General features: G+C 36.9%; 1 protein-coding gene across 2 annotated transcripts in view; it reads left to right on the top strand.

Annotated features, from left to right (window-relative positions):
• Positions 1-17,841, top strand: part of Skel (DM13 and DOMON_DOH domain-containing protein skeletor) — a 161,378-nt gene extending 143,537 nt beyond the window's left edge. The window contains exons 5-14 of one of the 2 annotated variants that reach the window (XM_068381782.1): positions 1,724-1,889; positions 3,917-4,176; positions 8,359-8,458; positions 10,759-10,943; positions 11,174-11,369; positions 11,509-11,748; positions 11,884-12,077; positions 12,288-12,512; positions 12,779-12,890; positions 16,588-17,841. In XM_068381782.1, the coding sequence (XP_068237883.1) occupies positions 1,724-1,889; positions 3,917-4,176; positions 8,359-8,458; positions 10,759-10,943; positions 11,174-11,369; positions 11,509-11,748; positions 11,884-12,077; positions 12,288-12,512; positions 12,779-12,890; positions 16,588-17,333 (2,424 nt within the window). In that variant the 3' untranslated portion in view covers positions 17,334-17,841. Of the gene's footprint in view, positions 1-1,723; positions 1,890-3,916; positions 4,177-8,358; positions 8,459-10,758; positions 10,944-11,173; positions 11,370-11,508; positions 11,749-11,883; positions 12,078-12,287; positions 12,513-12,778; positions 12,891-13,863; positions 13,935-16,587 lie in introns of those variants that run through there. The other variant, XM_068381783.1, reaches the window with a different exon arrangement.
• Positions 17,842-23,148: the final 5,307 nt, after the last annotated feature.

Below are 23,148 nucleotides of genomic sequence, written 5' to 3' on the forward strand. Positions count from 1 at the left end.
TCTCTTTTTCCAGCGGGCTTTCCATTGCCTGGAGTGTTGCACTTTCAAAAAAACTTTCATAACATAAATAGGCCTTTGTATGCACTATGGCCAAGGGGACTTTCCGGAAAGCCTAACTAGTAGAGAATTATAGGAAAAATCCTAGCGCACTGGAAGCAATTTTCCGAGAGTTTGAAAGTTCTGAAATTATTACCCGAAATTTACATTGAAAGATTTTTCTGTTGATGTTGACATGGGATTGTTAATATTCAGGAAGTAGATAATAAGTTCTTTAGGGTTAGAATAGGCCTGCCTGCATTGAATAATGACTTTGATTTGACTTGTTTACAAAGATTTAAAATCTTTGTTGGCGTTTACGTTAAGAGTGCTGAAGTTCTTCCAGCACTGGAAATGGTACGTTGTGTCTTTACGAAAATCACCTGTGATAACGAGTGAATATTTATAATTTTTTTTAATATGCTGTCTTTTATTAAATTTTAGTCTTAACTAATCAGAATCAGTGCACCTCATGTAGCCAACGATATACCTCGATATAGTCAATATTTTCTCTATAGCAGAGAAAATTCAATGTTCAACGATATTGGAGGTAACTCAAATAACCTACGATTAAAGTAAAAAATAAGGGCAAAGTAAAACAAAAAAAAAGGCAGAGGTATCATACTTAAATTTCCTTAGACAGGAATATATTATGTGCATTGTTCATCAAAGCTATTGGTTAGATTTTTTGAGCGAATATTCAAGATATTGCCATCGCTGTTTCGATAGGTTTTTTGAAAAAAAAAAAATCTTTTTCCAGGAGGAAGAATATGTAGCGTTGATAAATCTTTATAAAAGGTAGTTACTTATCCCTAAAGCTGGTTCTTAATCCTATCAATCTTTGTATCAATAACTAAGAAATCTCAAAGTAGGTACCTTAGTGTTACGGGAATGGAGCAAACTAAGCCGAAAATAAAATTTATGAATATTTCATATTTTTTTATGGCAATTGCAAGTTTCAATTGATAACATTCATGAAATTATTTCGTTAATCACAACACCGCTTTCTGCTGTTATACGCATTTTTTCTCTTAACTACACCAAGATTTTTTCCCGACGTGGATGGGAACACCAAGAGGTTTCAGTCCTTTGTAAGTCCTTAAGGGATGAAGCTGCTAGAACTACGTACTTTTTTTTTTTTTTTTAAGGTTAAAAGAGTTATGTTATGTAAATTCATTAAAACATTTCGAGGTTGTCTAAACGAATAATAAGACACTTTTTCTGCTTATTGTATATTATAGGAAAAACATTACTAGAGGGTTTTGCTTGACTTCTTTGGCCTGTAGTTGCAAGCACTTTTTTTTTTTTTTTTTTTTTTTTTTTTTTTTTTTTTTTTTTTTTTTTTTTTTTTTTTTTTTTTTCTCAAATCCATTTCTTTAATCCTGTCATAAAGACTCAATATAACTGTTACCTCAGTTAGACTTTTAGCTCTGTTGGGTTCGTTAAGTTGTTAGCACGGTTAGGTTCACTTCCCGATTCGCCTCTACATCATCTTTCCAACCGTTATCCTTACATTAAGGGGTCGGTTGCCTGATGCGGTCTCTAATAGCATCTTTCTCCCCAAGTCTCGTATCTCGTGCTATCCGCAGTCGTGTTGCGGTACTTAACCACCTTAATTCTTATTGATACATCCAGCAAATTTTGCTGTACATACTTTGCTAACTTTAATATATTCCATACTCGACAGATTGACTTCGGCAGCATCGCTGTACCCACAAACCTGGACTACCCAAGGCCACAGAAGATTGACGCCCTCCCTACCTTAGAGCACGGAGTGTCTTCCGACAGGATTGTGGTTGTGGATGCCCAAACTTTCCTGATCCCCAACTTCAGCTATGACGGAGCTGCCCCTGGTGAGTATAGGTTATTTTCTTCCGGATGTTTATAATTGATAAAAATGTAAATACTTTTTGGATGTTTTTACTGAAATTTGTAGTATCCTATTTTACCATAAAATGGGGCTCAAATGGCCACTGAAAGCTAGTACATAGAGGTGTTGGAAAAACCATTGTACCCGCATAGTTACTAGCCAAGCTACATAGTTTGATGAGTAGGATGCTTCAAGCTAAAGGACTTTATCAGGGAAAGCAGCATAGTGCGGAAAGGAAATATAAATTAACTAAGAAAAAGAAACTCAAGAGAAATTATAAGGTATACTCCACTGTATTAAGATTTGTAACTGTTGGAATTCATCCGTAATAGTAACGAAAGTACTTATACTTATTCAACAGAGAAGTATTTGGAACAAGTTTGAACTTTTTCAGATACTGATGTAACTGCCAGATTAGGAGGTTCATTCCATAATCTGGTCACAAATGGAATAAACTTTCAAAATATTACGTAGCATTAAGCCTCATGATGAAGGCAGGGTTGTTAGAAATGACTGCATACCTAGTAAACGCCATAAAGAAAGTAGGCAGGGAAGATCTGCTTGCAATAGGTGGTCAGAATTGTGAAAAATATTGACGTGCACAAAACACTACTACTGTTTACTAGTTTACTGTTTGGCTACGGTAAAATTGTACTGAAATTTTAAATTTTGCTTTTAATCATTTAAGGATTGAGTATAAAGATATGGATTATGAGTTTGCAAATTTATATTACATACATTTTTACATTGGATAAAAAATCATATACATTTTAAATAACATAAGTGACCTGTAATAAGAATCTAGATTTTAAACACTTTATTATTGAGGGAACAATAGCAACAGGATAAAATCTGAGCGAATTTTGGTAAACTAAACCTGCGCCTGTTCTCTCTACCACACCTTGACAGGTGGTCTGGGGACGACGGAGATTTTTATTCTTGTTCTGTCCCTGTCTTTCTCCTTGACATCCTGCCTGCAGATAATTTTAAGGGCTTAAGTCATTCTTTGAAATCATATTTGTCCTTTTTTCTGAACTGGATTTTACAACTGAATTTTACTACTGAATTTTACTGTCTGTTCTTGAATATATTGAAAAGGATAGCTTTCAGAAAGTTTTCTTTGCATTGTCTTGATCTGCACAATCCTGAAGAGTATCTTTTTAGAAAACCTGGATCTCTATTCTTTCTTATCCAATAAGTGGGTAGTAGCACAGTGACGATTTAATAGTAAATGAACAATATGGGACTTGGAAATATAAATACTGTGAACGAACAAGGTAAAACGACAGTGGAGGTCCTGTAGAGTGGGGTTCCCCTGCTGTATGGGACCGGAAAAGCAGCCATCAAAGTAAAGTAGCAATATTGCATATCATGCGGTGGACTATAGATATTACTGGGGTGTCTTAGCAGTGTTCCTTCGGTTATTAGCTAATCACCTTTTAGCTTTCTATTCTTCCTCAGTTCCCGATTCCTTTCTTCCATCTTACTGTCCAGCTATTCGACTTTTAATTGTTAGTTTTCCCTAGTATCCAGATGACCCAAATTCATTGATAAAAGTTCAGGCGAATCGGTCTCTTCACGTAAAGAAAATTCATTATCAATATTTATTTTCACGTAGCACTGAAATAAGTGAAATCCACCCTTGGATGTATAAATAACGAATGTGCTTAGACAATTAGTTAATCTAATTGTCAGTCTTTAAAGTATTTTAAGCCATCTTTGTTAAACGATGAGATATGAATTTCAGATTTACTGTTGGTTACATACTTTTGGAGCATCTTGTGAGTTATGTCAAAGTTGGCATTTTAATCAATGAAGTTTACTGTGATTTAGATATTGTGCAAGTTATTTATGACGAGAGGAAGCAATGCTTGTTCATCTGTGCAAGTTTTTATGAAAGAGCACCATTTTTTTATTTTTCTTCTGTAAATACTACACAAAAATACTCAGTGTAAGTTCAAGAAAAGATTTTTGCTTTGTCCCCACTCGAATAAAATCACTCATCCACAGACGGTCACTTCTGGGTCGGCAAGGGAACTTCTCCTGGGGCAAAGGGAACTGTTGTACCTGACGAGAACGGATCAGAGGAGCCACTGAAACGCTACTCTAGCAAGACTATTGTCATAACCCTACCTGGAGATCTCACCGTCTTCGACATCGATTTCCTCAGCGTTTGGTGCAAGGCTTTCTTCGCTAACTTTGGCCATGTCCGTATTCCCAAGAACCTCAACGTGCCCCCATCCCTTAAAATGTTGGGCGTTGCTCCACAGGTAAGTCTTTAAACATTAAACATTTTAATTTTTTGTTTTGATAACCTTTAAAGTGTATCTCAACCAGTTGCCAAGGTATACGGTATGATGGAGATTGGCTCTAAAGCTAGTACAGCCAATAAGATCTCCCTATATGACGAGAACTAAGTTTTATCCTCTTCATCTTCTGTCTCCTAAGTCTGATATGACAAGCCAATACTTTATCTTAAAAGTACTTGAAACTCCTATCTTTATATGCTTGACTTTTCACTTCTCACTACTTTAAAGCAACTGTCCTTTCATACATAGACCATCTACTAGCTTGACCTTTTACAATGCCTTTAATCTTTAATAAAATGCACATCACAGCAATATTCAGTTACCTGCAAAGCTCCTCACATTTTAAGACGAAAAAAAAATTGACCCAATTGTCATGAACCCAACTTCTAGACATTCTCGTATGGTAAGTTTTTTAATAGTTTGCTGGTGATATTACTCTTCCTGTGCTATACTACAATTCTTTTAGACTACATGAACTAGTTTAGAACCCAAATGCATCTATCTTGAGCATATACCTAGCATGGAACATTTGATCATTCCAAATCCTGCACGGTCTTGTGACACTTTAAATTAAAAAAAAAAAAAAAAAAACTTTTCTCTGAATATTTTGTTGAAATTAAACTCTTGGCCACAAAGTAATGCACAGTTTGTACAGTAGTTTTCTTAGTCGTTACCAAAGGATTGGTAATGTCGGTTATTACAGGTTTTGTATTTAAAGATATTGTTTCTGAATTAATATTGGACTTTACTATCAAGTTTTTCTAAACTCTAAGGCTTCTATAATGCTGACATTGCCATTTCCTAAATCAAGGGTGTCAAACTCATGGCCTGCTGGCCAAATGTGGCCCGCGGAATGGTCTTGAGTGGCCTATGAGGTTATAAGAGATGTTGAAACTAGTTACTATAATTATAACTTCAGTAAAATTAAACTAAATTGTTCAGATGAACCCAAATGTATTTTTGGTAAACCAGGATATAATCTTTAAAATGGGTAAAATCTTAAGTCTTGACAATAAGTAATTAAAGAGTGTTTATGGCCCTAGAGACCATAGGTGCCTAATTGGCCTCTAAAGAATTTGAGTTTGACACACTTCCTTAGATTGTCATTGTTTCCTCCTTCCGAAGATTCTTTGATATCTTTAGCTCTTGTTATTACTCTGTAAATATTTCCTTTTGTCTTTTATTTTCCGAATTATTCCCTTTTATTTGTAAATTGGTACTTGTTTACCCTCAAACTTATTCTATTTCTATTTCCTCCTCCCCCTACTTGCAGTCCCAAGGCTATTCGTATCGACCTCCATCTTCTTCTGGTCGTCCTGCCCTCTCCTACAATCCACCCAAGACCACTTCCAGACCCTCTTACTCTCCCCCTGCTAGACCTACCACTACCCCTAGACCCCCTCCTAGACAATCCCAACCAGCTCCACCTTCCCCCTTTGCTAGTTCAGGATTTCCATATCCTCGGCCAACCACCAGGGGGCCTCCTACGACTACTCGTAGACCGTTCTATAATCCCCCTACGACCACCCAACGACCCTATAAAAGACCATCTCATTTCGACTCCGACGAGTCTAGAGAAGAACCCAGCAGCAGGAGCCGAGGATTTGGAGGACACTTCGGCGTGCCACAGTCAAGTTTCCCACCCAAGAGCTCCGCTTCGGGCCACTTCAGGTCTCAGGAGAGAAGCAGCCCTTCTCGTGAACGTTTTGGCAGTAGCGCTAGTAGGCCCCGCGATCGTGATGATAGTGATGAAGATAGGCCTAGGAGTGGATTTCCCCCTTCCTCCTCTTCCCACAGATTTGGATCCTCCTCCTCCTCATCCCCCCATTCCTCAGAGGAGTCCCCCTCGAACTCAAAGAGCTTCAGCAGTTTTCATTTTAATTCAGGAGGTTCCTCTTCCTCCTTCAACTTCTATGGCTAAATTAATTACCAAGAGTACATGCATGCTCGCATACACAAACACAGCAAACTGGTTTGATCCACGTATGCAAATTAGGTTATCACAGTGAATTCCTCAATACAAGTAGCTTAAAACTTTTTTTTATTTGTATTATAACAGTATTCTTTATTCGGTCTCCTCTCGGAAATCGAAAAATTCAAAATCTTGATTCTCAAAGAATTAAGACTTTATGAATTAGCCTTGTTTTGGGGAAGACACACACACTGCTCTATTTATTCAACTATTTAATACTAATTTATTTAAACTAATTTATTGAAACTTAATATATAAGAGTACTTGAAACATGGGCTTATGGTACTACCTTGCCAATCCCAGTATTTTCATTTGACGTTATTTTTCCTCAAGTGTTTCACCTGAAGCATTTACAATGAAACTAATTTCTCACCAATACCTGGATGACGGGTAAAGATTTTCCATGTAGATTTAAGTAGATACTAAACTTGAATCATATTCTTCTGCCTCCTGTTCAAGTGATGCATTAGTTCTTAGATAAGATTAAGAGTAGACTCTTGTAAATCTTTTTAGTTTTCAAATAAAACCTTTATATATCTTTCTTTTGCTGCTGTATTTTTCCTTTTCAGTGTTTTTTCCCCAAACTATCATTTTCAAATGTTGCTGTTTTTAATGGTGAGTGATATGATCCTCTACTACTTAGCATTAGAAAGTTAAATTAGAAAGGTGTGAGTTTTAAGTGCGAGGTCTTTGAGCTTCGCCAAGTTGACCTCATGAATTTTATAAATTCAATCATTACAGAGTAGGTTAAACTAGATTCGGATTAATCAAAATGCAATATTTTTAACTTATAGGAGATGGTAAGTCTTAGGAATACTATAGATGGGTAAGAGTTTTATTTTTCTCCCCGGCCCTCGTGGCAAAGCACGAGCTCTTTCAATTATGCAGTCCGTAGAAACTACTAATGTAACTAATCCTTTCAGTAGGTACTACCTAATAATCAGTGTTAATAAAGTTGATTGGAATTGTATGCCACTAGTAAGAAAGATTTAGTTAGGCCAAGTCCTCGTGAAACTTGTCTGGATGAAATGGAAAGTTTTCTTAATTCTGATAGTATTTTCTTAATTCTTAAACGTAGGCAAATTGGGTAATGTAATTTAACTGTTAGGATAGTCAAGTTTCAGATAAAATTAATGTTAGCATTCTAAATCAACTTCTCTCTCTCTCTCTCTCTCTCTCTCTCTCTCTCTCTCTCTCTCTCTCTCTCAGGGAATCCACATCACGTGGCTGGATCACGTGATAGCAGTCGTTTAATCGGAGTGAATTTAATTATTTTATTGTTCTCTGGGGACTTTCTGCAATATTGCCTCTACTAGAGTTAAAGTATTTTATTGAATGGTTGGGGAACTTTTGACCATGTTAAATTCTAATGAAAGCCGGTAACGAGAGAGAGAGAGAGAGAGAGAGAGAGAGAGAGAGAGAGAGAGAGAGAGAGAGACTGACTGACTTTAATAAGTGGCTTCCCTTTTTTCGAAGAACTTTTTTGTTTTCAAATTGGATTAGCTTTACGGGACTTCCTCCTGAAGGTCACGTGTTCCGGCTACGACTAAAGTTCTGTCCGTTGAAATTTATTTTCTGTGGCTGCTGCTGATATTTTCTTTTGTCTTTATTTCTTTAAATATTCAAATGATCTAATAAATTTCATTTAAACAAAGAACATTAAGTAACTATAGTACAGGGATAGATAGCTTCTGTCCTGACTGATGGAATTAGGTATCTGGAGCTTGGGTATTAATAAATTTAGTCTCTCGAATAGTTAGTGTGTATTTTCTTGTCTTGGTAGGTTTACTGTAGTGCATCCCTGGCCTCATGTTTTGATATGAACTAAACTTTTTTTTTTACCATGTCCATACTTCTAAAACTTTTCATTTTAGTTGCTAGCAATTCAAATCCTGGCTTTTTATCCATTGCCAAAAGCGATGAAGGAAAGTGTGTGCGTGTGTGTGTGTGTGTGTGTGCGTGTGTGCGCGCGCGTGTGTTTTTCTTAGATCATTTTAATTGAAACTCCAGAATATCAAAGGTCCAGAAATTGCTATTTGATGAAACTGCCTAGAGGTCCACTTGGCGTGTTCACTTGCTCACACACTCTAAGATGTAAATTTTCGTCAATTGATAATCTATTGTCATTTCACGTATTCTACCAAACAAATATAATTCTCATAATTTTTCAGACTAAACTCAACTGTGAGGTCTTGTGGGACGACTTAGCCTTCGAAGTTAGGTGGGCCGTTGCAGGCGAATCAATTGTTATGCAGCTGGTCGGCAGAATCAGTAAGTTCTTAACTAATTTACAGTTGGCGAATTGTATATAAAATGCTATCTATTAATAATCTTAACCATTGGTATTCTATATAGATTTACAACTTGGTAGAAAGTATAATGTTTTCCTTATGATTTTGGGGAGATTTGAGAATACTGGCAGATCATTTTAGTGATACGGCACATTTTACCTATTTTGTTTCTGCTTTGTAAGCAAATTGAATGTTCAGGCTTCTTAAGCCACTGAACACTCGGGCTTCGATTAGGTTAACTTAGTCAAGTTCACTCGGATTTCATGTTGGTTAGGCCAAGCCAAGTAGGTCATGCCATCATATGACTTTTAACAAAGGTCATACTACTGGTAAACTTGTTAACTTTGAAATTTGGTCCAAACATTTGGGAATAGGGAAACGTGGCGCTTGAACTTTGTGAAAAAAACAAAAATACCTGGTAGGTGTGGAAGGAACTTGCATACGGTCTGTTAAAAAGGTCCCCATTAATGGTAACATTTTTAGATGGAATATTCTTATGAATTTTAAAGCACACTATTAATTTTGATAAATTGGCTAGACTTAGTTTTGAATATGCACTAATACTGCATGTGGGTGGATTACTAAAAAACTCTGATGGTCGTAATATGTTGAAACAGTTTGTGCTTCCTGCTCGAAGATACCATAACGCTAAAACATTCTTTCAAAAAATATCCACACTCCTGGAATGAATTTACGAAAAGCCACTGAATAAGCACCTTGAAGATATCCATAACTTTTACATTAACCACGCTGACTCCATAGTGTATAGATCCTTGCAATGGGAAGGCAATGAAAGGATATTTTGAACAGAACAGAGGCGAGCTCAGACTCAATTATGCAAATGTTACGGTTCAGATATTCTCAATGTAATTTTGGTATCTGGTAATATTTTTCTATTTTGGTTTTGTCAAATTAGCTTGCTCCAAACCACTAAATGGTAAACTCTAAATATCGGTTATCTGCAGAGAAAAGTTGAAAATCTGTTTGCAATAAGCAATTGCAATTTTACTCAGGTCATGAATCTGATTACAATAGATTAAATTAAGTTATTCTTCCTTTCAGTGTAAGTCGAGAAATCTAGAATGTTTTTTTTTTTTTTTTTTTTTTTTGACAAACAAGCAAGCAGTGGACAAAAAGCATTGGTTTGCGGGTTGTCCATTGTCATCACAGTAGGTGATCTGCGGCGAGTGACCTTTAATGATGATACACATTCTCAATCCCAGTGCAAATTATAGTATCCTTAGTTTGTATCTGGCAACGCCCAGCAATAAAATAGGACATATCTAAATTTTTGATAATGAAACTATTATTAATCATTAATCGATGAAATAAGATGTTCAAAATGTTAAAGAAAACACTAAATGTCGACATGAAACCTATTTTTAAGCTTTTGATGCTATCATGATTACCCCAGCCATCATAAAAGTACCATAATCACATGCTTCCACTTGTTTATTACTTAATTTTTGCACACATTCGCATATAATTGTTTTACCTTCAATGATACTTTAAAGTGGCCTCCATTCTAATTGTATAGATCAGCTATTGCATCTATATTTTACATTGAAAATATTGCGAAAAACCAACCACCTTTATCATTGAGGATTCTCCAATACTCAATCCGATTGAGGATTCTCCACTGCTCAATCCAATTGAAGATTCTCCACTGCTCGATCCAATTGAAGATTCTCCAATGCTCGATCCAATTAACTTTAACACTATCTTTGATACTAGACTACAAACACAGGCACACCATGAACCAAAAAGAGTATCATAACCCACAATGTTTTCAACTCATTGTATGAATTTTGTTTACATACATTGACTCCATACTAATGAAGGTATGGGAAAGTATTAAATTAATCACTTCGTGTATTCTTCTCTATATGTAGCTATTTTCCTTCTGACGGAGTTTCAAAGTCATTTCTGTACACACTGCTTTTAGTTTAACCTTCCGTTCGAGATATTGAAGCCTCGGATCATAAACTCCACATTCCTGAAAGACTGAATTGTGGAAAACAGGGCAATGGGGACCAAATAGATTAAATATAACCCTTACAGAGCATTTTATTTTTTTTTTATTTTTTTTTTATTTTTTTTTTCTCTATAGTTGAGATCATTATAAGAGGACAAAAAGTGGTAATGTGTCGACTAAATTTTGTAGAAAAGATTTTTGACTCTGAAGACTTTATATTAATGTGTAAGTTTTCCGAAAAATTTCATTCGGATAGTTTATCAAATGGAATAAATATCACGGCTTATAAAAATTATAACTTTCAGCTGATGGTCAGTACATGGCCTTCGGAGCTTCCGGAACAAGTAGCCGGTCAGTCATGGTCGGCGGAGATGTTGTGGTTGCATGGTTAGACCAAGCCACTGGTCGTGGCGAGGCCAAGGATTATGCCCTCACTGCCAAAGCTCAGTGCCAGGGAGGAAGAGGTGCCTGTCCCGATGACAAGATTCAAGTAAGATTTATCCATTCATAAAACTATTGGATTTTCAACCAAGTTACATTCTAAAATTTATCGGACAATTTTACCAAGTAATTATTTGTTAACTTGAATTGTGTATTTTCAAACATTTTCTGATGGTTAAATATTTAATTTTATATTCCAAATTCCAACAAAATTTTTACTTTTGGTTAAATCATATGAAATAGATTCTACATTTTTTTCATTGAATTTGGACTTAACAGGGAAGCAACAATAACGTCCGACTACTAAATGCTGCTTTGATCAACGATTTCACCATGCTGACATTCCAACGTCCTCTAAGAGCCGTTGACTCGTCAGATGTCGGAATCCTCACCAATGGATCTCAAGCAGTCATTTGGGCAATAGGCCCAGTCAATTCTCAAGGAGACACCTCTTATCATACACTGAGGTCTAGAGGTTAGCATTAGAAATTAGCTGAATATAAATGTATTAACTGTAGTTTTTCTCTCTTCTACAGTTATAATAGGAATGCATAACTTTATAATCGCCTTAATCTTTCGCAATGTGTTTTAGTATATAACTGAATATCTTGTAGGTGACATGTTCGTAGACTTTAGCCGAACCCCACGTTGGAATTGTCCTCTGCCAGAAGAGCAAGGAAGCAATACTGGTGGACCAGTTGTTCAGACCAGCGGTCCTAGCGCACCTGCTGCTGCAAAGCCTGCCAGTAATCCTTGGTTCATCCCACCTGTTCCTTGCTATGAACCAGAAGATGGAGTATTCTATGCCCAGATCGGACCTACTGGTGGAGATAATGGTTACAATTCAATTACTGGTAAGTCATTGGAAATTTTGTAGTATTAATGTTCTCGAGCATTCTCAGAGAATAGAATGTTAGAGGGAAGCATCACTGAAAAACTACATTTGTCGAGTTTGACAATCTTATTACTACTTTTTGTAACTCTCTTAGGACATGTTGGCTGGGGTATTGCTTGGTACATCAATGGTTTGTTGATTCCCGAGATCAATGTTGTGAGAGGCAAAACTTACACATTTGTTGTTGAGGGAGGCTTTGACTCAGAGCACCCTGCACGTTACCATCCCTTCTACATAACTGACGATTCTGAAGGTGGATATGAATTCAAGACCCCAGCTGAACGCAGTGTAAGGCCTCCGAAAAAAGTTTTTTACTCATTGATATTTATATCTCTGCCAAATCCTTCTGGTTTGGTAATTCTCAAGAATTTACCCTAACTAGGATTCAAAATGCCTTATACCTAAATTGAGGGAACATGGCTTTCTCAGTTTAATAGTTGATCTGTATTTATACCAGAACTGAGGTAAGAAAGTTATAAAATCTCATTTCCTCTGCAGAGGATCAGGGTATTTGCTGGTGTTGGTCAAGACAGAGATGGCTCTCCAGTCCCCACAGCTTATGGACGTCTGTGCGAATGGAATGAGGATCCGAATCAACCTGCAGGAGCTTTTGATTCCTTCGGAGCTTACCAAAGAACACTTCAGCTTAACTGCCAAGAGGGGCAACCAGGAATCTTGCAATGGACTCCTGACGTCAATACTCCCGACACTGTTTATTACCAGGTTTGTATAATATTTGTATTAAGTCTTTGGTTCATAGTTAAAGATTACGAATTTACCCCCTCCTGCTCCAGTGAAAAAACTTCATAATTTCTCTCAAACCTACTTACCAACTTCTGCATACTGTACTTTTTTTCATATTGCCCCTTTGATTTCCAAACCCTTAAAAATATTCTATTTAGTATGAGTCAGAAAGGGTTTAGAACTAAACTCCTGAACCTTGATTTTAACAGTTCACTTAATGACAATGTCAAATAATTTCGTTTCAGTGCTACACTCATCGCTTCCTCGGATGGAAAATAAACGTTGTGGACCAGTGCAATGAACAAATACCTGCCGGAAGTGAGCTTAATCCAACTATCGTGTCGGCGCCGGATCCAGGTACGCTGTCAAAGTAAAAAAGTGTTTGGAGGCGGTATCACCACATCATTTAGAAGTTATATTTTTGTATTAGTTTTCAAATATTAGGTTTTACGTAAGTGTGAAGATGCACCATTGTGTATTTTGAAACTAATTTTAACTCTGACAGATCTTGATAAATATTGCACATTTTAGTAAAATTTGTCTTTATTAGAAACTTTGGAGGGAATGATTAATTGTACATAGCAGAATTTGTTAGGTTATATTTTCAAATTACTTCCAAATATCCTTCTGAAGTTCAGTAATAAGTTTTGAATTATTACAAAGATTGTCAGTAATATTTTGTAATTTATATTAATTCCATACACAATCTTTAAAATACTTAAAACCTAGCACAGTTCATTTCTAGATACACTTCTAGTATAAAAGTTTATTATCGTAGACATTTTATTTTTAGAATAGTTGATAAAAAATGGTAAGTTTGATTTTTATACTTTTCAATACTTGCATTTCTTGTTTTTTGTACTGAACTTTTTCTTGATTTGATTGAAGATATTTTTCACTTTACTTGGAAATCTGTCATTTCAGTGTCCAACATGTAACTACTACAAACTGCTATAATCTGTCTACAGCATTATTATTACCTCAATGATTTACTTTAATCTTCTGTTGATTTTTGTATGAGCATTCACTAATATCCTTTTCTCCAAAAAACATTCATTGTCCTTGCAACCCCGAAGCCCTTTCCCACCCATGTATTTATTTTCATTGTCGGTCTGTCTACAGTTGTTATTGTCCTAGTCTTACCTATCCTTTTTTGTATATTTTTTTTTATATAAAATCTCCCTCTGTGCTTCCATTGGTGTTCTGTTAAAGATTTTTAAAAGAAATGTAGGGTGATGGTTAGCCCTGTTGATCCACTTGGTTTTATTCCTTAACCTTTTTATCATTTTGACTTGGTACAATGCATTCCACTCTTAGGATCACGCTGAAGGTAAATGGTTTTATGACTGGTACTCCACGGTGGATGTGATCACAACTACTAATTAAATGGTTCATCACAGCTAATCTCTGCCAACAAACTGACTGCAAGCTCTTTTGTGTGGCCTTTTATCAGCACCAGGTTTATATCTCTTAATTTTGAGCTTTTCATGTGCCTTGGGCAATAATTTTATAAGAGAATATAACTTTGGCTATAAGTAGTCATGGTTGTGATAGCTTATCAGAAAACTAACATTGTCAAGATGAAACCATTATATTAACTTTATTTGTAGCCCATTAATGACTACTGGATCGCTCAAAGATCTAGGAAATCCTCTGTTGCACATTGTGAAGATTAAAATTGAAGCCATTTCCTGAGCAAAAAAGCTAGTGACTTCTACGAAATCTCCTTGCATGACATTATGGGTTTAGGACTTTTTGACTTTATTCAAATCCCTGACTTGACATTCTTTAACTTATTTTCCCTTTGACATGGTGACTTGCATGACTCGGAAAGGGTAATGATTCATTTGCTCAACCCGAATTTAGAATGAATTTTAGTCCCCTCTTTAAGAGTAAATGACAGAGCATTCTTGATGAAATATCCTGTCCTGGAAGTGGCTGACTGACACGCACAAACATTGATGTTCGAACTTGCCCCGTCTGTCCCTCCCAATTCTCTTACATTGTGAATAATTGTAAGTATTGTTTTAACTGTTAATGAATTTAATAAACTTCTGAGAAAACTGGCTAATAGCCATTCAGTAAGGGCAGTGATTTGTTGAATATGAAACTGTGAAATCATATTGAAGTGAAATATATGTGCAGTTTGGCATTAACAGTATTTATATTACAGACTATGCCTATTATGACGACTTCTATGACGGACAAGCTCCAGGTGACACAAGAGTGGGAGGTTCCCTTCGGCATGAAACAAATTTACAAACAGACTATAACAGGATCCCTTCAATTGGAAAATTTAAAAAAAGGCCACAAACGTTACCTTCTAGACCTGATCAACAAAGATTCCCTGACCATTTTAGTTTCCCAGACTTCCCCTATGACTTCCCATCTGGATTTGAACCTTTTCCTTTTGACATGGAACAAGACAGTTTTGGCGGAGCTTCACTCCATAGACCAAGTAAACCCAGCATCAGGCCTTCAAACCCGCCACCACTGGGAGCTCCAGGGTTCACTTTTCCAAAATTGCCAAATTTGAAAAATCCAACAAGTATTGTTGATGCTAATGCATTTGCAAAACTTGGAAACAGAACAGATTTTTCAAAACCTTTTAATGATTTTGATTTTAGTGCAGCAGTGGATATTCCAACAAGACCCATGAGTAATCAGTATCCTTTAAAGTCTGAAATTAACATAGAAACAGATGTTCCCAACAAACCTATCAGCAACCAGTACCCTTTAAAACCATCTAGTATAGGGATCACTGAACAACCACCCAGTGCAGTTACTCCAAAGTTTACACCACCAAGAAGATCCAGTATTCCTAGTACTCAATTGTCATCCACCACAACTACAAAAAGTTCTTCAACAGCAGCTACCAAACAGCCATTTTCCAGGGCTACTTCAAAGCCACAGTCTACACTGAAAGAAACTTCAAGTCAAGCGCCCTTCCATCAATTAACTCAGTCTTTGAGGCATTCTTCCTTCCAAACAACACCTTCCCACCAAACAACCCAAACCCTTAACTCTACACCATTCCACCAAGGGTTTCATACTATATCAACAATATCTGCAAAACCAACTACCACAAGTCAACCAGTAACAGTTATAAGGCAAATTCCAACAAGACAACCTGTACCTTTAAGGAAAACTGAAACGAGTGTCCATTCATCACAGTCCTCTTACATTACAAAATCACCATCGCGGGGAGGCTTTAAACCACCTGTCAAAGAACCAGACGTTATTACTGCTCCATCATTACCACGTTTACCAGGCCAACTTTCGCCTCTGTTAGAAGAATCTCCTTTAATAAGACAACCTTCTCGTTACACATCACCACAACCTAAATCCTCTGTGCCCCCAAAAATTCAAAATATTCATACTACATTTGATCAAAGCTTCGGTTTTGATCCAGATTCTGTCGTGTATGAATCGGATTTTAGACCAGTCAAACAAAAACAACCAGGGCCTACTTTGGCTTTTGAAGTTTCGTCGTCAAATGTAAACCCCATTAGAATACCTAGACCTCCAAGACCACCACATTGGTTTTCTCAGAGACGTCCAGGTGGTCCTAGAACATCTGGGCCATTTGGATTTGCTCAGAGGATTATCCAAGTAAATGTTAGCGACAGTGATACAGATAAAACTACTAATGATTTTCCCGATAGCCCAGAAGTAGCAATTTTACCCCCTGATACGTTGGGTCCTATATTCCACCCATCTGTTGCATTCAGTAAAAATGTAGAAAGTAACCCCATTCCTTTGCCTGTAGCAATGGGATCAATGGTGCCTTTATTGGGAGGTGGGGCTTCTAACGAACCTTTAAGGCCTAACCCTATCCAGCAGCTGCCTCCCATGGCAGACATTAATGCAGACACACAGACTGGTCTGAGACCACCACCAGAGAGTGTTGGTCGTTTGGGAATCCCTCAGATATCCTTAGGAATGTCCCCAGCTAAAAGACTTGTAAACTCACATGTTGCTCTCCCTGATAATCATGCTGTACCAGTTCCACAGTTAGTAGGCTTTCTCAAGCCACTATATAACTTTCCTGTAGAAACGGAAGACCTAACTGCAGCAGCATCAGCCCAAGTGTTCGCATCAGATGGGCGCCTTCTTTCTCCTGACAGCGTACCAGAACCACCTCGGTTACCTACCAGACCTCGAAGACCATCTCATCAGATAACAAATCGTCCACAAGTTGTCCCATTCAGAGGTCCTCTACCTCCACCGGTGCCATCACATGTACCTCATCTAACCCAATTTGATAGGCAGAGACGTCCGGTAAGCAGACCCACAACAGTCCCACCCCCGCCATTAGAAGAGGAATTCTTAAATCCTGGTAGACTTGTACCAGCAGGCAGTAACCAGCAACCTTCTGTAATTGCACACGTTGAAGTTCCAGTGGTTGCAGCAGCACTTATACCACACCAGCAGTTAACAGCTGACATTGGAAATAATGAAGTTATCTCTGTTAACCAAGAACATTATACCACTGCTGAAGCTTATGCTCCAGCAAGATCACCTGTCACACATACACCCAGCCCAGGAGAAATGTCTACCAAAAACAATCAAACTCGAATAAACATACTGAAAGATGTGTGGGCCATCCTAACCATGGAAGATCCTGATCTCAAGCCAAATCATCCCAGAGATGATGCTCATCCCGATCATGATCATGACCATCTTGACAGACAAGAAAGAAAGAAGAGAGAAGTTGAGGATGTGAAGTCTTCCAGCTGTGTATGGAAGTCTTCCTTTTCCTGTCTTATTGTTATCATAACACTAGCTTTAGGGAGGTGAAGTCTCAAGAAATAAAAATTTGTTAAAAACTAAATCATGTTGCTTTTGTAGCGTTGATCTTTATCCCTAACTGCACTGTTAAATGTACTAAAATATTATATTTAAAGAATTGGTGCTGTGATGTGTGAATTAAGTGCTTCCATATTTAGCAGTTTTGTGTTGTATAGTAAGGTTTAATGCTTGTTACAGCTGGAAACCATTACTGCAATGATCTGAATGCAGGTAAAGATATTGAAGTTCTGACTTATACATGTGTGTAATAGTGGTTAAGCGTTGGCTATAATTCAAGAGAACGAATACAACATTATGCAAAGGAGGAAAGCTTGTAACTATCGGATGAGACTGTGATTATGAAGTGTTACAGTATTTCTTAAGTATTGTGATTGTTATGAAGCATTGTAAATATATTAAGATTTGAGAGGTTGTACATTTGAGGAAAAGTTTTATCTAATGAAATAGTGTGCTACTAAGTGTAACTGTTTTACTTCAATACATGTTTATAAATGTTCCTTTATTATTGATCTAAATCCTTCCTTTTCTGCAAGTTTAAATTCCATCAAGTAAATGGAATTTTCAGGTACTTATTATGGAGTATATAATATCTTGCTAAAATATGGTAATCAAATAATGGAATAGTAACTAATGCGTGACCAAAAGTAGTGCAAAGTAGTAGTTTCTGCAAATTTTGATATTACTGAACTTAGGAAATTACTCTAGTGGTTTTCACTTAGTGTGGGGGTCCAATTTTTAAATTCTAGTATAATGCTGTCAACGGGTCTTTTAGATTTTGTTCAAGTTGTAAACATTTGCATTAAAGTTAGCCCTGATGTGTATAGCCGCTTTATATTTGAAAGACGAAGAAGACTTAGAGATAATAGATTTTTTGCAATATGAAATCTGTCCATTCCAGACCGTTTATCCGTAAGCTTTGAAGGCACAGATATTCATTCAAACTTTGAATAAGAAACTCAAACTTTACCATGGTTAAGTCTTGCCACATGTATAACAAAAAAATCGAAGACAATATATTTGTAGTGGTTTTACTACAGGATAAATTACAACTAAACCTAAGGTGGTTTGACGCTACATACGCTTCATTCGGTAGTCCTTGGATTTCCCGACTACTGTAGTCTAGACCGAGCTTGCCAGTCTGGACCAGGTAGTCTAGAGTGTCTCATGGTGTCAGTGTCTTTGCCTGGAACATCAGCTGTACAATTGTGGCAACCTTTTTATTTTTTGTAAGTGTCTTCGTAACAGTATTTATCCTTATCTCTTGTACAAGGTTATAACAGATATAACGTGCGTGCTGCCTTTTAAGAGAATACTAATGCCAAAACTTACTGTTTGGATATTTGATGTTTATCGTGGAAAGAGAGAAAAATCCTCCTTAGTTTATATTCGATGCCAACTCTATTCTGTAACATTTCTACCAGATGCGAATACTACTATACTGGTGGAATTGCGAGTTGGTCTCTATGAATGTTAGATTTTAAACTCTAAAATGTGAGGGTTTTATTTTTTTTATGTAGTATAGTCTGCTCTCTCGGCTTCGGAATGATATAAAAACATTTTTTCTGAAGTAATAACAGACTAGTTAATAGTACCGGACAAACTAGAGCTAAATATGCTGATATGCCGAGATTTTGTTTTCACTTTCTGCTACCAATAGTACAGCAGCTTAATGAATTTGGACCAGTTTAATTTATGGTAGCTAGGAAAATTGTTGAAAGAACCCAATTCTCTAGTGGAAAATTAATCATCTGAATTTACTCGAATGATAAAATGCTAAACGTCAAATTGTAATATATCAAAAATTCTCAAATTAACATTACTGTCAGTAATAGATTTATTAAATATGGGCGAACACAATGAGGTCAGCAATCAGAAGTTTGATATGTAAACTAGACTAATGGGGCTAAATCAGAAGGCTAATAAGCGAATGGTGTTAAATGTTGGTGGAACACCGTACAGACATTTAGTAATGTCTATAAAGTGCACTGAAGTCTTTACCATTTTACAGGATCAATCTCTGATCTATATATCTCTTGGATTAGTTTATTCTTGTAAGCCTAATTATTCTAACATTGATCGTGTTCCTGGAAGAAAGAGAAATCAAAAAATCGTAAGGACTGCTTGAAGCTGGACCCCAGATGTAGGCCTATACACACAAAAGATTTTATGTAGAAAATGACTGAAGGCCGACAAAAACGCACTAGAATTTTCAAGTGTATGTGAAGACAAAGAGTGAAAACCTCGCCTCCTAACTTTACAGTAATTTTGTTGCTCTATTTCCATACTATAAAAGATGTAAGGTAAAAGTATAAAGAAATGGTTCTCGCATTTTCCGGAAACAAGTCTTCCATATTCTTCACTTTACATATCTGAAATTCGTAAAAATATATCTTCCGTTTTCTGATTCTGTTGCTGGAAGACGAATGAGACTTCATGTCGCCTGTCTAGAAGACCGGCTGAAATTGCCAAAAATTTCATGTGGTTTTAGAGAAGGTATTTGTGAAGATTTAAATGTGACAAATAACTAAAGCTTTATGAAACAACAAAAATATTAAACAGATTTATAATTGAATGTATAGATAAATTTGAATTATAAATCGCAAAGATCGCTTGATAAAAAAGTGATGCCAAAGGGACAATCTTTACCTAAGGTATCTGCCAGTACTGAAGCGTCTAAATTTCATTAGAATGAACCTAGACCATATGGCCCTCATTCATGTTATTACCGACAATCCATATAACACAAGACAGTCACCATGATTATCTAGAGGGGAAAGAAAACAATTTGTGTGATTGATTGTTAACACCGGTGTAGCAAGGAATTCCCCCCCCCCCCCCCCCCTGAGTGAAATTCCCCCCGGGAAAAGCAATCTGGGCTGTCATTCCCACGGTGCGAATTTCAGACCTAGGATTTTTTCACTAAAGGCTTTCGCCTCCCCCCCCCCCTTTCTACATAAAGCTTTGACCTTTATTTCCACTGCAAATAAACCGTTCACAAACCTGCCCAGGTCACAGACCTAGCCGAGGGCAAGTCCCCCCCCCCCCCCTCCCCCCTCCCCCCTCCCCCCGACTCCTTCCCAGGTTTCAAACCTACCAAGGTTACGGACCTACCCCCCTTCCCAGGTCACAAACCTAACCAGGTCACAGATCTACCCAAGTCACAAACCTATTTAGGGTTTAAGCCCCTGATCCTCTTCTCAGGTCACAGACCGAGCTCTGGACTCCCTACCCACGTCACAAACTCTAAAAAGTAAATCGCTAATAATTGTTTTTCTTTTTTTTTAGGAATCTTCACAGGCGAGTTACAATAAAAATGTGTTGGTCTACAATAAAAGATAACTCGCAATAACAATTACGACACTTTAAAGGTTGAGGGATAACAATATTTTGAAGTTCAATACATTAGGGGTATCATAAAAGTTAACCATGAAATTGTAGTTTCTGTACGTCGCAATAGCCATACGCTTATAACAGCAGTGGGGTTTGGAGAATTTTGGCCAAGAGTTGGGAATATCATTCTGGGACAAAATTCGCCAAAGGGAATATATATCCTGAGCCATACTTCCCCCGCCTGAACAGACTTTGTGTCTGACGGAGGGCGAGAAATTAACCCGTAAAAAAAAAAAAAAAAAAAAAAATCGGACAGGGGGAAAAGACCATTGCGCTAGTTCTGGTAAGTGTTCTAGATAATCGGGAATTAAGCTAGTTATAGACCTATTTCGAACCCAGGATTAATATTCGAACCTATCGTTTATTTGAGACTTGCTAAAATAAGTAATTTTTTTTTAACAACTAATTACAGTCTATTCTTTTTTAGCGAGGCAGATTTGCACCGACTCGCAGGGATGCCCTTTAAGGTCGGAAAAAATTCCTGCTCGCTGATTGGTTGGGCAAGATAATTCTAACCAATCAGATAGCTGGAAACTTTTCAGAGCTAAAATGGCAACCCCTGCCAGTCAGTGTAAACGCGCCTCGTTAAGAAATTGAGTACAGTCACTTAAAAGAAATAGAATCTTTCCCAGACAACCAGTCTGCTTTATTATACTTTTGGAGACTATTTGTTCCGTTGTAAATGATATGCTGGAAATGGCGGATGAAAACAAATGTATTTTAATATTGCTTGATCTCAGTACTGCATTTGATAGTTGTGCATGAACTGCCACCGAATGATTTACGGTCTATCGGAATTGATGGTCAAGCTTCTAAGTACCTAAAAGATTATTTGGTTAACAAACTACTTTGTACAGTTGTGCAGATAAACAATTTTACTTCATAGATGTTAATAGACGGCACTACTGAAGCTTTAAACCGAATTCTTACCAGTGTTAGGGAATGGATGACAATTAAACAACTAATATCAAATGAAAATTAAACTGATTTTATAGTGGTCGGAAAGAAAGTGTAAGAAACTTGGGTGATATTCAAATAAAAATTAACAACAACTCTGCCATGATATCTAGTGTAGTTCGTGATCTATTTTTACTCTTGATTGTAAATAGTTTTTCAATGCCCAAATAAATAATGTAGTAAAACCTGTTGTTTATCATCTTAGAAACATTGCTTTTAAAAAGAAGTACCTGGACGAACATTCTGTAAAGAAATTTGTGATAAACTGTTATTACCAGGATTGCCTACTCCATCTGCTACAACTTACCAAAAGTGCAACTTGAGAAATAATAATCAGAGGAGCAAGACTAGTGAAAGTTGACCCACCCAGAGAAAGGATCACTCCTACGCTAATTGATTTACATTAGCTGCATATTAAAGCAAGAATTGAGTTTGAAATATGTTCAATAACTCAAGTTGTCAGAACTGGACGTCCAAAATATCAGAGAATTGTTAATTACTGTATTGTGCAGCCAACAAATCTTGAGACACGAATAGTTAGATGATTTCAAATTATTCGAACCAAGATATGACATACAGATTCTAGAACCTTTAAATAAGCGGCCCAAGACTATACAATAAGCCCCCCCACTAGACATCCGAAACGAAAGACAGAAGATATTAAGGCTTTCAACAGGAAATTGAAGACTTTCTTGGTATATGAGAGGTTCGATAATGTGGATTTGACAATAAACGAGCACTATGTGGTGTGAAATGCTGAATGTCTTAGAATGCATACAATAAAATGACGAGTTCCTATAGAGGGTAGGGTTGTTGTTGTTATTACTAGCCAAGCTACAACCCTAGTTGGAAAAGCAAGATGCTATAAGCCCAAGGGCTCCAACAGGGAAAAATAGCCCAGTGAGGAAAGGAAATAAATAAATGATGAGAATAAATTAACAATATATCATTCTAAAAACAGTAACAGCATCAAAACGGATATGTCGTATATAAACTATTAACGTCAAAAACAGATATGTCATATATAAACTATAAAAGGACTCATGTCAGCCTGGTCAACATAAAAACATTTGCTCCAACTTTGAACTTTTGAAGTTCTATTGATTCAACTACCCGATTAGGAAGATCATTCCACAACTAGGTAACAGCTGGAATAAAACTTCTAGAATACTGTGTAGTATTGAGCCTCACGATGGAGAAGGCCTGGCTATTAGAATTAACTGCCTGCCTAGTATTACGAACAGGATAGAATTGTCCAGGGAGATCTGAATGTAAAGGATGGTCAGAGTTATGAAAAATCTTATGCAACATGTATAATGAACTAATTGAACGACGGTGCCTGTATAGGACCAGAAAATTAGTCCTTGAAGTAAAAAGTAAATACAGATATGCTCAATCGCACAGAGTGGCCTCAACACCCAGCTGGACCCTATGACCGAAATTCTATAAAGCCAAT

The sequence above is a fragment of the Palaemon carinicauda genome, chromosome 10 (genome assembly GCF_036898095.1).
Source record: "Palaemon carinicauda isolate YSFRI2023 chromosome 10, ASM3689809v2, whole genome shotgun sequence".
Taxonomy (NCBI): Eukaryota; Metazoa; Arthropoda; class Malacostraca; order Decapoda; family Palaemonidae; genus Palaemon; species Palaemon carinicauda.